The 17,462-nt window shown below is 37.5% G+C and overlaps 1 protein-coding gene and 1 long non-coding RNA gene across 5 annotated transcripts in view; one reads left to right on the forward strand and one right to left on the reverse strand.

The window, feature by feature from the left end:
* LOC136013814 (uncharacterized) overlaps positions 1-4,345 on the reverse strand; it is a 30,979-nt gene extending 26,634 nt beyond the window's left edge. The window contains exon 1 of the long non-coding RNA XR_010612398.1: positions 4,217-4,345. This is a non-coding gene — a long non-coding RNA (uncharacterized LOC136013814). The remainder of the gene's footprint in view (positions 1-4,216) is intronic.
* The window catches only part of LRCH1 (leucine rich repeats and calponin homology domain containing 1), a 123,939-nt gene extending 106,477 nt beyond the window's left edge, over positions 1-17,462 (forward strand). For all 4 annotated transcript variants that reach the window (XM_065678232.1, XM_065678234.1, XM_065678231.1 and 1 more), the window contains one exon: positions 14,888-17,462. In XM_065678232.1, coding sequence (XP_065534304.1) covers positions 14,888-15,001 — 114 coding nt within the window. In that variant the 3' untranslated portion in view covers positions 15,002-17,462. The remainder of the gene's footprint in view (positions 1-14,887) is intronic.

A 17,462-nucleotide genomic window follows, 5' to 3' on the forward strand; every position in this document is an offset into this window, starting at 1 on the left:
CCCTAAGCATCTTATAGGTTCCAGTTCTGGATCCCAACACCCATAGGTATTAGGCTTTTCTGTGATACTTCCGTCCATGCTTAGTTCCTGAGAATTAACTTGAAATTCTGCTGCATGGGTTTGGGTTTCGGTTGTTTGGTTTTCTTTAAGGGTTTAAAATTTTCATAGTTCCTGTTGCTTTGGTTTCAGTTAGTTATGGAATGGAATGGACCGCATTCTGTTTCCTGAACTCCACAGGTTTAGAATGATATCCTGTCAAATAATGTAAAATCAAACAAAAAAAATAGTTAAGTAATTACTGTGATGTGCTGATGTGCATGGTCTCTTACTTCTGTGGCTTTCAACATTCAATTCTTGGGTCAAAATTGCTTTCCCCAGAATGATCCTGGGAAACTTCTTCCAAGTGTGGAAAAAAAAAAGCAATTGGCATCTATATCCATATGTGTCGTAAGAGTTGGCAAAGAATCACAAACACAAAATTCAAGAACATGAGCATCTCTTTTATTATGACCTGACACATAGATGATTCTGAAAGCCATTACCTGCCAGGTGAGAATTTTGGTACAATGTGTGACATGTTAAAATTGCTTTAGTGGCCATATGATTCTCCTGATCATATGCAAAAGGAATGTTTTAAGCATTCAATTCTGACCTTTTAATAAGAAACTAAATAGCAAGGCTCTCAAAAGAATGAGAATTGTAGGACAGTCAGCTTGTGGCAAAACTGGACACTAACTTTTCCACTGGAGCCTAATCAGAGATCTTTGTAAATGATCATTTTTTTGAGACCCAAAAAAAGTTTTTGTTCGGTATGAAAAAGGGATGGTGGCAGGTAAGCATCTGAAAGCTTGAAGATTCAGAAAATGTCTACCGTGCCCCTCAGGAGGTATCTGATAGAAAAGGCCCAATCTTTGTCACCTAAAAAAGATGACTTCATTTTACACTGTTAATTAAAACTGTCAAATTGACTAATCTTCTCTGTAATAGCAATAGAATGACAAACACTCCTACCTTTTGGCTGATACAGATTGAATGAGCAAATGGCAGTAGATGTGTGGTAAGTAGGGGGTGCCTGTCCTACTGCATTTTTCAGAATGACAAGCAGTACTTGAATGATGCCATTCACTGGAGTAGGTTGTTAGTGTCATATGAACCTGCTACTGACTCAACCTATAATACTTACCCAGTCCACTTGTATTGCACCCACCCTTTCACACTTTCTGTGTTTAAAAAATAGAGCTACTTTTTTTATTTACTTCTCTTTGTAACTGTGGCCTCCAAAGCATCAAATGTACCAGTTCTAATGCAGTTTTACTCTTCCTAAGTGATGTCTCATCCCAAAGGTGATGATTGATAACTCAGTCTCCCCTGATCATTTTTATCACATGAGTATGTGTGTAAAGTTATGGAAATATTTTGGTTTTGACTGCTCTTTCATAAACCCAGCAACAGTATCTGTAAATCATGTCAAGAATATTCATATGCATTTCTTCAACTTGTCAGTTGCCACATTAGAATCAGTATTCATGCTAGCAGCAAAAAGAGTAGACTTTCCTATTTCAACCTGCAAATCAATAACTTTAAGCTTTAGCTTTCAAACTTGGTAACTGTTATTCTTCACAATCCAAATTACAGAGCATTTTTATTATGCATTTCAGTAGTGTTGTATTTTCCTTTTGACAGGAATATTTAACTCATTTGTGGTGGGCTGAATGATACTTTATCACAAGTGAGATTTAGACCAAAATGAAGCTGTAAGTGCAGTATGTTACTGGAACGGCAAAAGTTACCAGTTTTGGTCTGCATTTCTTCTAGTTCTCAATTATGGTCAAATATGGAATATTCAAAATAGAACCTTCTAAGTATTTTGTCAAAATATTAGAATGGCAATTTCTGTTGATAAAAGGTAGTGATAAAATGGTATTTTTCACAGCTGGTTGTTACAGTAGGTTTACTGAGCTTCTGTGTTCCAGCATAACAGTACTGGTGCAGCATGACTTAGTGGGACAAGCCATTTCTCAGGTGCAGATGAGAGACTTCTGCTACGTCTCTCAGGTTTTCAGTCAGCTACTTGGTGTACACATACTGAACAGAAAGGAGTGTCATGATAAAAAAAATGGCTTTTTTGGATCACATGATGATTCATATTACAAAACACTTGGCTGTGCCCCTTCTTGTGACTTAAAGTCCTGCAAACAAGAGCTATAACTGCATCTCACCTGCTCCTGAAAACTAGGTACACTATGTTGCAATGTCAGTCATAATTACTGTAAAATCAGTCTGATTTGTGTTAGTGTAGGAATTGCTAAATAAGTAAAACAGGAAAAAATAAAAGATTTTGGTATGCTAAAGCTGACAGAACAAAGTAAAAGAAGCAAACAAGCAGAGAGTGTCAAGTGTTTTATCTTCTTTTAGTTGTTCAACTGGTAATCATGTTTCTCAGATTAATGCAAGGTATATTTTCATTAACACTTATGCCTGTTTTCTGATCAACTCGCATAATCAGTTACTTCTCCATAGTTTCATCATGAAACATCCATGAAGTTGCAGTAAGTTTTATCAGGTATGACTTCTTTCTCCACCCTTTTGTTCTGGACTCGGTAATGCACACTATTTGGCCAACAGTATGGAGTCAAGTGGTTCTGTTTGTTTTCAGTTAGAGTGCTGAAAGAATAACTGAGGTTTTTTTTTCATTTGTGTTCGAGCACATGCACTACAGACTTCATTCTTTAATGCACTTCCGCAAACTTGCTCTTGACTTTTTTTACCAGAGTCAAAATTTGAGGAGGTTTTTTTCAAAATGCTGTCTTTCCCCACAGTCACTGCAGGAGCATGTAGAATGAGAGTGTTTTGCGTCCACAAAAAGCTGGTTATGCTTTTGTCATTCCACTTCTGTCTTACTGTATTTATTCTGCCTGCATGATTTTAGCATCTGTATGACTTTATCATGCCCTTTATGGACATAAAAAGTCAGTCCATAAATGTAATAACTTAAGTATATATATCTTTTTAGTTCTTACGTATAATAATTTGAGTCTCCCAAATGAGAAAGGCAGTGCTTGTGAGGGATGGGTGGTTGGTTGGTTGGTTGTCATTAAGACTTTCGGTGGTGGTCATGTGCTTTTCAGTATTTCATGAGGTCACATTTTAGTTCGGTATTTTAATTGCTCAGCATCTGTAAAATAATTTCAGTGGAAATTTGTTCACCATTACTGAAAAGCCATATTTTTCTTTTAAATCTAGAGTTACATTACGGAATTAAAATACATACAATGTAAACATTTTCCTTAACAAGGTGTGAGTGTAACACCAAACTATCCATTGTCACAGAACACACAAAAATAAACAAAAAATCAGACATTTCTGAGGCTTCCCCAGGTTTCACTGAATTTCACTAAACCACAGAATGGCAGTTCCCATAGGAAGTTTCTTCTGCATGTGTTGGCTGTTTTTGTATGCTTTGGCTTCTGTATACTGCTTAGTAGGTTAATCTCTGGTTAACAAGTTCTTCAGCCTCTGTAAAAATTCAACCTGTTACCAGTTCACATTCTCTCACTCTGAAATTACTTCCTTTTCCATTTGACTGCAGTAGGGACTCTTGGTTTGTTAGTTGGTGGAAGGTTGGGGGTGTTTTTGACAAAACAAAAAAAATAGTCCTTGTTTTAAGTTTATATTAAAAAAAAAAATCAAAACTTTAAGTTCAGTGTATCTTAGATGTTTATTTTGGGGATATATTTGCAGCAAGTATGCTGTTTTAAAATTAATGCAGTATTTGTTGGGTTTATTGATGGTTTTTGGTAAAAGTATAATGTATTATAGTTGAGAGTCTTGAGTAGTTTGTTTGCCCTGAAACTAGTTTCTCTGGTAAGCAGTTTGTGTTCTCAAATACAGTACTAGTCCTCTCCCATTTTTAAACATGACCAGTATGTTTGTTCTGAGTTTTCAGCCTTTCAGAAAAAGCCAAATACAATTACATTGAAGTTTATGATCACACTTGTCGTGGTTTAAACCGATCCACACAGCTTGTCCACTCGCCCCCCCCCCCCCCCCCCCCCCCCCCCCTCCCCACTCCCGGAGGGATGGGGAGGAGAATCAAGAGAATGTAACTCCCATGGGTTGAGATAAGAACAGCCCAGTAACTAAGGTACAACACAAATCACTACTGCTACCACCAATGATAATATTGATAAGAGAAAATAACAAGAGAATACGATACCATCGCCGAACGAGTTCGACCCCCCAAAGAGAGACTGTGCCCTTCCGGGTAGCTCCCAGTTACCTCCCTGGGCATGACGTGCTGTGGTATGGAATACCTCTTTGGCTAGTTTGGGTCAGGTGTCCTGTCTCTGCTTCCTCCCAGCCTCCTTTTGTCCCCGGCCTCCTTTTGTCCCCGGCCTCCTCTTGTCCCCAGCCTCCTTTTGTCCCCGGCCTCCTTTTGTCCCCGGCCTCCTTTTGTCCCCGGCAGAGCATGAGACTCACAAAGTCCTTGGCCAGAATAAACATTACTTAACAACAATTAAAAACAATTGGTGTTATCAGCTCTTTGCCCAGGCTGGAAGTCAAAACACAGAGCTTGCACCAGTTACTAAGAAGGAGCAAAGCGGCTCCTGGTAAACCCAGGACAACACTGGAATCTTGAGTTGAAAAAATTCTGCAAAATGACTGTAAAAATAGCAGTGTCATTGCTCGGCAGTGTGGTTTCCTTCTCTGTGTATCTACTTTCATAAGTAACAAAAACAGAATGAAAATTTTGATGCTTTTAACTCCCATTAGTGCTAGAACCAGTCATGGTAAGCAAAACAAGGGAAAAAAAAGTGTCACTTCACTTTTTTCGATGTGTATGAATGCCAGTTCTGACTTGCAGGTAGAAGGGCCTTCTAAAGTTTAATTTATTGCTTGTTAGACCTTGAAACTTTTCACTAGCAGAAACCAGACATCTGAATTTCCGTGTTTTTATTGGGTGTGTTGTCAGACTGAAAAGCTACTAAAGAAACATAGTGTTCCTTTGAAACAGGGGATCTCTTTCTTTCTTCGATATAATTTTATTCAGTAAGTATTCACCATCTTTACTGATAGTAAGGCCTCCTTTGCAATGTAATATGGTACATCTTGAGAGTGCATTTTGAAAGTACTAGTTATTGCTTGGTTTGATTTTAACATAAAATATTGTGTGTATATTGACATTGTTACATCTTGCACTTAATTTTACATAGCTAAATTGCTACATGAAGTCACTGATAACTTTCAAAAAAATGTCTGGGAATCTAACCTGCTGATAATTTCAAATGCTGCTTAAGGAATTTAGTGTCAAATTCTTCAGTTTAGGAACGTTATTAAGTCTAGTTAGTGCTACATTGACATTTTCAGTTTCCTTCCCAGGGTATCATTTAAGATGGTATTTGAATACCAAGTTTTAGGTTATTATGTTAGAGAATTTTGCACACTTCTAACAATTTCTTACAGTACTTTTTCTTGAATCTTTGTATTGCTGCTGCTGCTTGTGCTTTTAACAGCTTTCTAACCCACTGTTTGCTATTATTTAAGTTAGATTTTTACAACTGGTTCCATTTAAGCATTTGAATAATGCCCAGATGGACAAAGGTATGAAGATCTCAGTGTCATAAGTGGATCACATGCGTCTCCTCACCCTTGTGAATCTGGGCATAATTTTGGCAGGATTTGAAGGCCTGAACCCTTCTACCTTAACATTTTGATACTGTATGATAGCCTCGCTATTTAGAGGAGGTAAAAGAAATCTTGGATATCTAGTGACTAAAGGAATGCTAGGAGGAAACTATTCCTACAGTTTATGCTAGACTATTGTGATAATTTATCAATATCTTTCTATTTTTGTCTTTTTAATTTTATGCACTGTTTTTTTCTGTTCTAATGGCTGCCCTTCGGGATAGGCTGACCTCTGCTCTCCGTATGACATCCTGCAGTCGGATATTCGTCACATTCGAAAGACTGTTGACACTCTGCTCGCCCTCGGGGAGAAAACCCCACAATCAACTTCTTCTACCTTTCGCTCCTGGGATCTAATAGGCTTTTGTCTTTTCCACATACTTTTTATAGTCTTGATGTATATAACTTATCACTGGAATTTGCTAACAGCATAACCTGTTCGCATGTGCACACAAACTTTCTGCTTTGTCTCTGACAAATTACAGGTACTTAATTTCCTTCCTTTGTCTTGCAAACTTCTCCCTTTCCCTTGCTTCCCTTCCTTGTAATATCTTTATTAATCTCTTGAAATAGTAGAGAGGGAGTAGCATCTTGAAGGCAAGTCCCATCTCTTCTCTCCCCTCTAGCTCTAGCTTAAGAATTTATGTACCTCTTTATTTATAGTTTGTTTTCTTTTATGTTGCCTAGACTACATACTAAATGTGTTAAAGCAGTAAAGATACTCTTACCCCACTTTTGGGTGTAGGCTAGATGTGTATTACAAGCTAAACAGAACAGAGCTTCTTTACTTTTTGTGAAAATCCAAGAATGCTGCAGATATTGAAGCAACTAAGGTGGCACTCCAGTAGGCAATAGTATTTTCTGAGTTGGTGCCAATTATCTCAAACCTACATTGTATTAACAGCACTTCGAGAACTACCTTTCCTATTACTGTTACTTTTTTAATCCTTTAGATTAACTAGATTACTGTAATTTTAAAGATTGTTGGTCATCTCTACTGTTCCAATTAAATTCCGTACTGGAGTAGTTATGTTTTCCTACGCATGTTTTGTTTCCCTCCAGATTCCGTAGAATAATCTTCTGCCACATAAAGCAGCGTTGAACTGCTTTTAAACACTTGCTGTTACACCCCAAAGATGACTGTAAAATAGTAATGGGTATGAGCAACCCATAATATACAGGGGACTTTAGAATGTTTAAGGATGAAGATCATGGAGTACATTGTAATACAGTAAGATAGTTTGAGAATAAGGTGTTAGATTCCTGTATCTGCCATTCTTACGTGTGATGTCAAACAAGTCACATCACTATCTTGTCACTGTTTCATCACCTGTGAAAATGCAGGTAGTGTTTGTTTGTTTGTCTAACAAATGTAACAAGGACAATACAGCTAGGAAAGTAGATCATCTGGGCAAGGCTCCAGATTTTCCATCCTAGAAAGTGTTAAAGAATAATGTTTATTTAACATTACTCAGGAGGCATTCTGGCATGAGGGTGAGGGTGGTGAACTGTTGACCTCCATTTCCCTTCCACTTCTATGTTCTGTTCATCTATTGTAAAACTTGAATGAGACAAATTTGGTTTTGTCTTAATCCTTATCAACATGAGAGATCCAAATTGATTGAAAAATATAGAACCTCAGGTATAAGCCTGCGTTGACATTACAGTATTGGCCTAGATGCTGTTACCTAAACCTGTAATTCATTCTCAGGCTAGCTAACCAAAGGACCTCACCTTCATGACTGTGAGATAAATGCATTCATTTCTCACCGCCTAGTGATAAAATTACCTATGGAGTGTAAGAGGATAACTAGCATAAGGACTTGTATGTTACTGGTTATTCTGGCCATATGGTTATGATCTAGTGCCAACTACAAATATCTCTATTCCACAGATACATGTAAAATTTTATTAAGACTTCTAAACGCAGATCTAGTTTCTATGGCTCAAATTTATACATATAAAAAGTATGAAATGTATAATTAGATTAATATTTTAAGATGGAATCATTCATTTCAGACTATGGATAAATCCAATTTTTTTAAAGGGTTTAGTGTCTAGCAGATTCCAGTGCATGCATATAACAAACTCTATTCTAAAGAGCGTCTTCTGTGAACAGGCATTAGTTCAGGCTGTGCTTCTAGGTTCTTTATACTTGAGGAAAAGGTACTAGTTTGTTGAGTGTGTAGCTATAGATTTGTGCCCTCATCCTGCACAGGCCTGCCTTTTAACTGTGTGCCTCACTTCAGTGATTCCAACAGTGGACACTTCCTTACTCAAGAGTCAGAGCCTGACATTTAAGCTTCTTCTTTTACTGTATCTTTGTCTTGATTTTTAGTTGTCTTGCTTTAATGAGCTTTTCTACTGAAACTGAGAAAGTGGCATAAAGCTTGAATCAGTTCAGGATCTGTTAATTGTAAGATGTTGGTATTTGAGACAAAAGTGATGTCTTCTCTAAGGATAGGATTTTACTCCTGCTCCTCTAAGTGTCCTGTAAGGTCTCATGTCAATGGTTTGTGTTGTGTGCTTCTTATGTAGTACTGATCTACATGTGTGAGTGTATTTTAGCAGGTTTTAAAATCAGAAAATCAAGTAGGAAAAGCTGTTGCTACCATCCTATAGTACTCGTCTCTCTCACTTTATAACATCCACTGTATCTATTGTCTTCGGGAGGGAGGTAAGAGGGGTAGTTCATCAGTGCATTTTGTGTTTCCAGTGTGCAGAAATGGAAGTTCCTGTCTCCAGTGTTTTATCAGACTAAGCATTAGGTTAGAAACTGAACTGCCAATTACATTTTCACACTATTCACAACTATGACAGTATACAGTAATTAAAGTGGAACACTGCAAGCACTTACTTGTAGTTATGAGCTGAAGCCATCTTGAACCAGACTCTGAAAAAAAACCATACTTGCCTCATGACAGGCACAGCCTTACTACCACGCATGAAGCATGTATGGTTTTGTATTTTTTCAGGTTATTATTGATAACACTTCCAAATATACTTAAATCTTACAGGGAAAAGAATAGTAAATATAGCCTTACATTTCTGTAAGTGTGAATGTAATGACATCCCTCAAAATATATTTAAAACATAATGTAAATGTGAAAAATACCTGTCTGCCCATCCCCAAAGCCCATAATGCTCCCACTAAATGGGGAGGTGGAAACTAAAACATCTGTGTAGCTCATTAATCTACTTTAATGGGTTGTTTGCTGAATTCAGAGTCGTGGTTTTGTGCTGCTGTTCCTGTGGATTTACTGCTTGGGGAACCAATAGTTCAACAGACAGGTGGTTCCTCACCTTTTGAGGAAACCCCAATACTGAGACATTTGGTTATGTAAAACTGGTGCTGCTCACACCCAAGTCCCATGATGAAGCTGATAACCTTGGTTTTAAAACCAGTATACATCTTAGTTCACCCACACATTCACTGATAACATAAATTATATTTGCTCCCCCATTTCTTTCCCAATTCATTGTTTTGCATTGCAATGATCATCAGAGACTTTCAAACTGATTTCTCCATAAATTGATCTACTCCAGTCTGTACTGTGCCCATTTCTCTTTTATACTGTGGAGGCCATCTTATCCGTGCTGCAATAAAGTAATAAATACAACTTCTAGTGAATATACACGCAGGTAAAATGTACTTTCACTGGATTACAAGTGGCATTTTGATGTGAAGATTTGGCCCTTTTTCCATGAGCCGGAAAACATAAATATTTTCAAGTGCAGTGTAATGCACTGTAGTGGTCCTTCAGATGCCTTTTTCTTGTTTATTAACAAGCTTTTAGAGCTGAAAGCTGTATATTGATCCTATTGTGTTCCTAATAAGTTTTCTGGAAGTTACATTTAATGTGAATAGTGATTAAATTAGACCTGAGCAAATACTCAGTCCAGTTTTCTACTCCATATACACTGAGTTTCCAAATAATTGCCACATAGTTGTTTTTCACAAAAAGGAAGTATTCTCAGCAGTCATATATGCAGGCTTAGAAAAACAGTAGAGCAGGTTTTGTGAACCATTGCCATTTCCTTCATTTCCAGAACATAAGCTGCATTATACAGAAAAAGCAGGATAAAAATATTTTAAGGTACTGACCCATTCTACTTTGATTGAAAAACACACTAAGTCCTTCAGTTTTATCTCTCAGAACTGAATGTATAAGGTTATGGAATAATTGGTATTTCCCCTTTAAGTATGAATTTTCTCTTACTGTTTCACGTGTGTCTGTCTTTAAGTTTTTTATTCCTTGCAGTTTTCTTGTCACTGTTTTCTTAGTGTGTTAGAATGAAACTGTGAGGCATTTTGGCAAAATACATGGTTTACTTTTAAAATTTTCTGATTCAACGCCAGAATTTGTGAAAGGGTCCGAAGCCCACCCTCTGCAGATACAGTTTTATACGTAATTGAAATTTATTGCATGGTCAGAAGATGCACATATTTAGACATCTAACTGGCTAAGACTCCAAATACACAATTGCAGCTGCAGTATTGAAGGTCTGGTTTTGGTATTTTCTTTGTCAAAGTTGATCATAAGTGTATATACTTCAGAAAACACACCAATCTTTCCACTGGAAATTAAAAGAAGAAAAAAATTAAATACACCTATAACCTGAATTACTGTGCTTTTCTTCTGCTCTTCTGTACTTCAAATGGTAACTTCAGGGCATGTGGACACATGCAGACATCAACAGTAATACTGGATAAGGAAAAGGTATATAAAAAGGCATAAGTTCAAAGTGCCTTAGATATGTGAAAAAGTGAATATTTCCTATAGTTCATTTAACTCTTAAAAAAACCCACAAACTTGGCCTTGACCTAACAAGTGTCAAAGTTTTGTATATTTGACGTAAGTTTGCTTGAACATAAGGCCCTGATGTTTCTTTTTAGTGACTTTTCAGGCTACTTGACTCCAGACATTGTGCTGGGCATTACATGGATTTATTTTTATAATTTGTCCTTGGAGAAATGCACATCCCAGTACTTCATTATTTTGTGTATTATTTTTTTTTTCTGGATATCTGGAATTTCACATTCTAAAAATACAAGGAAGAAGGAGCCATTGCTCTTGCCAAAGTGTAGAATTCAATTTTTCTGTATTTTTACTACAACTGCAGCTGGGCCCTGTTATTATCATGATGTGGTAATTTCATTACTTGCCTATGGGATATGACAGCAGTTACATTTTTTGATAGATACTGTGAATTGCCAAGCTGCTTGCCCTAGCATAAACCAATTCAAACAGTTATCTTGACTCTGAAGTCATCTGATATCATAGAAAATAGATGTGTACGTGTAATGTGTCACGTATCCTTGTGGGATTCGCGTCCTTGTGTGTTACTGGTTTTCCTCTACATGGTCTAAATTAGACATGTTGTTCCAGGATTAGAAACTTGCTCTGGCCAGCACATGGATATGTCTGTGTTTGTGGGTACAACTGTTGTCCTGTCTTTTTGTGTTGCTTTGTGACTCAGCCTCCTGGCTGCTGCCTCCTTTTGTGCCTTTTGTTTCCATCCCATCAAAAGGGGTTTGTTCTTTTCCTTCATGATGAGTTTGTAATCATCTTTACCCATTCAAAATGGCTATGTGTCTGTAGAAAGTGGTTTGTTTGCAACATGTAATTAAGTTCCTCTGTGTTCTTGGGGGGAAAAAATACAGTAAAGTTTAGATCTTCATTTTTGTAGTAGAGAGCGATTCATGTTGCTGCAAGCAGAGTGGCAGCCCTTCTGTCCACAATTGTCTTTAAAGATTTTGAGACTGGTCTTGAGATGAGTAGTAGCCAGTTCTGTCTGTCTTTTTGGGTTTTGCTTGGTGATGGTTTCAACTTGGGTATTTTTAGAGGTGATTCGTACAATAATACTGAAGTTTTATGGGTTTGATGCTAATGTGAACAGGACAGAAATCTTATCGAAGTTGAGAAGTGGGTGAGATTGAGTCTCCTCAGTCATGGGTGTGTTCTTCTCTTGGTTAGTCAGGCATAAAGTCTCAGAATGCCAGGATGTAAGAGAAGTTTTGAAATCTTCATGGCTTGTAGCTTCCCAGCTCTACTGTCAGTGCTTTCCAGACAGCAGTTGTAGTGGTCAGAGGGTAAGAAAAAGCATGGAAAGTGGACTGTGCTGCAGGAACAGCGACCAACATAAGGACTGAGACACCCGGGATCTTGGCCCAAGCGTAACTGCTGCTGTGCAGAAAGCTGAAGTTGATTTGCAGGGTGTTCTGGATTCCATCCTTGGCAGGATTTGATTTTGCTTTTTCTGGGAAGAATTAAATACATTGCTCTAAAGCCGGGATTTGAAAAGTATGTGAGGCAGGGTTGATGGAAGCCATTTACAGAGCTTTGAAGACAGTGATTAAGGCTATAGATAAAAGAATTGATTTGTGACACACTAAGATGAAGTTTGTCAATTTGAGGAGAAGTCATAGATCTCATTGTCAGTTTTGGAAAGTTCATTATAGCTATATCTTTAACTGCAGAACTATGAATACTAACAAAGTTCCACATTCAACATAATAAGAGAAGGTCAGTTGTATATGTTTCAAGCACTAATATCAGAGTATTGTAGATTTTTATGTAAACTGTGGCCCAAGACATTAGATTGGCAAAACAAGTTTAGTAAAAATCATACATTTGAAGTAGAAATATTTTGAGGGGGGGTGTTCGGGTTTCTTTGGTTTGGTGTTTTTTTTTTTTTAGGGGGGGTGTTTTTTTTTGTTTGTTTGAATTTATTTTTATTTTATATTAATCTATCTTCTTTTGTAGCTATTTCAGTATGAATCAGGTATTAGTTTAAGAATTTGCATCCAAAAAGATATTTATATATTTCTCTGGAAAAGACACTTCTTTTCCAGAGACATAAAAAGTTGGAGAGAACCATCTCTGACAGCTTGCAAGCAGATATCTCAAAAGAACAAACGGGGAGGAGCTGCAGAACTGTCTCTTAACTTAAATGAGGAATTTAGGGTAGGTTTGGAATGGGAATGTGGGTGATCAACTGGAATGGCTGCAAGATGGGGATGTTCCTTTGTGCTGACTGGGCAAATAGCTCTGTCAAAGGTGACAGCAGGCAGGAGTGGCAGCTTGCTGCAGCCGTTTGGTCAATGTGAATTAGAATCCACAAACTCAGTGGAAGTGGAAACCCAGTGCTGGCAGATCCCCAGAATGCAGCATCTTCCATGTGGAGAAATGTAAGCTGTCCAGCAGGGAACTCAGCCAGCCTCCTTGAAAGTTATCCGTTAGAAACTGGGTTTTGGGTCTGTGTGTGCGGAAGGAGTCTGCAATATTTATTTGGGGTTCTTGGCTCTAACCATGAACCTTAAAAAAATAAATTACAAACATTAAAAAAATATTTTAAACATAAAATAATAAATATTGAAGCATCTTAAGTAGTAAATATAAAATATAAACATACAATACACATGAACTACAGTTGTCAGTATAAGACGCCATGATGGTGAATAAAGTTTGATGCTCACTTTTTAGATTTAGTAATTTAAAAACAAGTTTTGCAGTTTTTCCCTCATTGACGGGTGAGGAGCCTCACATAAAGTTTAAGCAAAGTGAAGTGTTGGTTGTGCATCAAGGAAATACTCATTAATGAAGTTGAAACAGAAGCAGCAAAGCAGCTGTTTAATGCTGGTACTGTTCTGATGGAGCTGTGGCCCACTGGAGGAGCAAACACTGGACAATGGTGGTGGAAACAGATAAAATCAATTAAAGAGGTGCATAACATGACAAAAACTGCATTAATTGTTCTTATGTGTACCAATTTCATCATCCTGAATATTGTATTGAGTTTTAAGGGTTCTGAGAGGTCAGGGAAGGGACGAGCTGAACAAAAAGCATCAGGAGAAGAGTGGTTGAAGAGATTAGTGATGTTTAAATTGCAGATATAATCAATATGAATATAAGGTGTTGAAAAGTACCATGAATTCCATAAAGATAAAATAAGAGGCCCTTAGGTGACATGATAGGATTAAGAAGAATGTTCAGTAGAAGACAAGCAGTTAATTAAAATATAATCTCAAATGCATAATTGGTTTTAGAAACTAGAAGTTTATTGAACAGCCGAGAGATTCAATACCAAGAATATCAAAAGAACCCTCTGAAGAATCAGTATCCCATGTCTGCTGGTGGTCATATGAGGATGGTCAGGGAAGGAAGGAACAAGTTAGATCACAGGTGGTGCCTTTTCAAACATAAAGCAACCTGCCATGCACAGTTTAAGGACTTGGTGAGCCAGATGCTGTATCCATGTGTTTGTGATTAATAGTGTCATTTGGGGTTCTTTTTTTCTATCTGTATTTTTTTGTCATCCCACCTACACTTTTGGCTTCTGTGTTGTGGTAATGAGTCTCACAGCTGTAATTATGGTTTATGTGATGTAGTCTAGCCTTTACACCTACTTATTATAAACCTCCTGCCTGATTTCATCATTTCACGGATTTCATCAACAAGAATACTCAGTTACATAAAGAAAATCCTTCTCTTAAAGAGAGCACCAACCATCATGACCCAAGGCTACCTCTTTAAGCGAGGCTTTCTGCAGTTATTCACTGGTGTCTTGTTGCCTGTGGGAGATGGAGTGTTCACTGTTCAACTGTCTTGTGGTGGAACAGCCTCTGTAGGCTTCATCCTGGCCATGATTTCCATGTCCTTACAGTGAATGAAGTTAATTTCTGGATATTTCAAAATAAGCTGCCAGTAACTCAGAATGAAACGCATCACCCCATGAATATACAACATTACACACACTCTTTTGTGGCTTTCAATGCACATATCCTGGGAGCAAGTCCTCCCTGTCTAGAGCTCAGGGTTAGAACCTTTTTTAACTGATAAAACCAGCTGTCCCAAACTAACTTGTATGTAATAACAGGCAAACACCATGTTACCTCACCTTGTAGGTGTAAGTTCAGTGTGTGCTTGCTGGTGCTCACACGTAGTGCAGATTACATACTGTAATGAAGAGAACAGGGTGGTTTCTGAGGCCCAGGATATTTCCAGATCTCTCGCTAGTTCATAGGTATAACAAGAGCAAAATCAGAGATGTTCTGTCAAAATCACAGAGGTTCTTCTTAACTGAAAATAGGAAATGGCTCCTGCTTGCTGGGCTCTGTGTTCCAATGGTGATCATGTAAAGCATTCTGCAGTGAGTATTAAGTATCCTAATCTATACTCCTTTGTTTTTCTCTTTCTAGGAGAAGCTCTGCCTGCCACATCACATCCTAGAAGAAAAGGGCTTGGTAAAAGTGAGCATAACAGTTCAAGCACTGCTAGATGTAACCACAACCAAACAAGCTTTATTCACATGAAATTCCTCTCTGCTGTTACCAGCTCCACTGTGCCATCAAAGAGTCAAAATACTGCCCAGCTTTTTAAACTGCATTGAAAACAACTCAGTGCTCCAAGAGTATTCTTGTAATTCTGATTTCAAAATCACCTGTCAGACTGTACCTGTGGATCGAACGACAAACCAGAAACTAAACTGAAACATTTTCTAGAGCAAATTGGCGCTTCACTGCTTTTTATAGCTCACTTTGTACAGTACTTACTGAAACGGTCACCTCTCTGCCACTTACAGATGTGTGGAGTCCACAGCTGTCTTGCAGCAAGATACCTTTGTATTATTAACCTAAGAATCACTGTAGTCATGGGGGGGAGGGAGAGTAAATCAGACTTGCACCACTTTAGGTTTTTCTGCAGTTGCTTCAGGCTATGATTGCCTTTTAAAAATATCCAGGCATCAAATATTTATATAAATATTATTTATTAGTGAGTTGTTATTCATCCTTTGGATGCAAAAATGTAAATTAGGAAACTGTATTTTATTACTGCTTTTTTGTGGTTAAACACTTTATTTTAATATAAATATTGAGTTATTTTTATTCTACTTGGTGTGCAGTAGCTCCAGATCTCCGTAAACTGTATTTTCTAATACATAAGAGAGAAAAAAGCAAACACAAGAGGTGCTTTTCCGAAAAGGACAGCTAGCTGGAATGCCATTCTTGATCTCTTGAATTTGTGGAACATTTTTGTCAGCATTCCATTGAGTTTCCTACATTCCAGTAGCACTTTTCCCCCCAACTAGTGAATTGGCTGACACTGAGAGCACACCCATTCTAGTTGTATATAGATGTTTAAAAAACACACACAAAAAAAAAGGAAAGATGTAAACTTGAAAAGTAAATGTGAATGAGTATTTTTGATCGCTTATTTTACTATGCACAAGACATTTAACTTTTTCCACAAGAAAATGAACGATGTGCATTAGGATCATGTGTCTTAAGATAGGATTTTGCACTGTAACTTGATTTCTTTTAAAGACTACAGCACTACAGAACAAATAGTAAGAAACAGCACAAGAACAGTAACAAGAGTCACCAGGTAGCCGAAACTGATTTGTTTTCTTCAGAGATTCCTTCGAGAGGAGATAAAGTTATTAAATTGCCAAAGGCAGACTCAAAGACCTGATCTTCCAGATCCATCCTGCTAGGTCCAGGGCTTCTCCTTATGGTCTCCATCAGTTCCCCACAGAACTAAGCACAATGTTCTGCAGTGGATGTTTTTGGGATCAGACCTCTTATCCCACATCAGCAATAGAAAATAAGGTTCTTATCAATACTTTAAAGTATCGTTTTATTATTAAAACATCACATATTTTAGATCAAGAAGTTCCATTCTTGCCATGCCTGGAACATCTGTTTTCCTTTCCTATGTGAAGCTTAGGGATGTAACTTCAGCAGGCGGGGCAGGAAAGCTGCATGTGGGGAAGAGAAGAGCTAGGGGTCAGTGGTGAATGCAGGCAGGGAGTTGGATATGTGTAATGACAAAAAAGAAGCAATGTGGTGGGAGGACTAAATATTTAAGCAAGAGAATGGGGAGAGGACTGTTGTATAAAGACTTCTGGGAAGGGTGATGCATACCTGTCACAGACACACTGTGCTTAAACACATCAGTATTCCAGCAGTAGGTTTAGAAGGGTTAATACAGTGTTTGAATGCAAACTTCTGTGATTTAATACCACAAATCGGGTATGTAGTGACAACAGTGTGTCAGGAGGAGGAAGGTGGGCTCACAGCCAGCGAAGCATAGGGTATGCATGGAATATCCAGTTACTTCAACCAAAGCAAAAGAGTTTATTTTACAGAGGGAACATTGACTTCAACTGTAATTTTCTGATTGGCAGCTAGCATATGGTTTCCTATAAAATGTACTGTGCACTTTAACACTAAATTAAAATGTATTTTAATATTTTACAGAGCTGCACAAATATCTGTTTTGTCAAAAAGCACGAGCAATGTAAAGAAAATAAGTTTTCAAGTCAGAGTTTATCAAATTTTAAATGCATTCACAGATCAAGTATAAAAAATAGGAGTATTGATTTCTGCATCTTGAGGGATAAAATGCAGGTTTCCTGAGTATTTTTCTACAATGTATATATGGCAACATGAAGCTTTGTAATTATTATTTTGACAAATCTTGTTTTTTTTCATAATTAAAATTTTGGTTTTCTCCTGATAGTGTCTTTCAGTATTTGCTTGAAGTTGGCTGTAAATAAAGAGCTCTAAATATTTTGTAATACAGCTTTTTTTTATGCAGTCTTAACCTGTACGGCTGAAAGGAGAACCTCCATCAACCTTTGTACCCTATTTGTATGTGCAATAAAACATGCATGGCAAAGCTCCACTACCCTAAGCAGCACACGTAATGTATATAGACGATCTCCACTGTAGCTACAATTAAACTCTATTATTTGTAGAAACCTTTTAACAA

The sequence above is a fragment of the Lathamus discolor genome, chromosome 4, assembly GCF_037157495.1.
Source record: "Lathamus discolor isolate bLatDis1 chromosome 4, bLatDis1.hap1, whole genome shotgun sequence".
Taxonomy (NCBI): domain Eukaryota; kingdom Metazoa; phylum Chordata; class Aves; order Psittaciformes; family Psittacidae; genus Lathamus; species Lathamus discolor.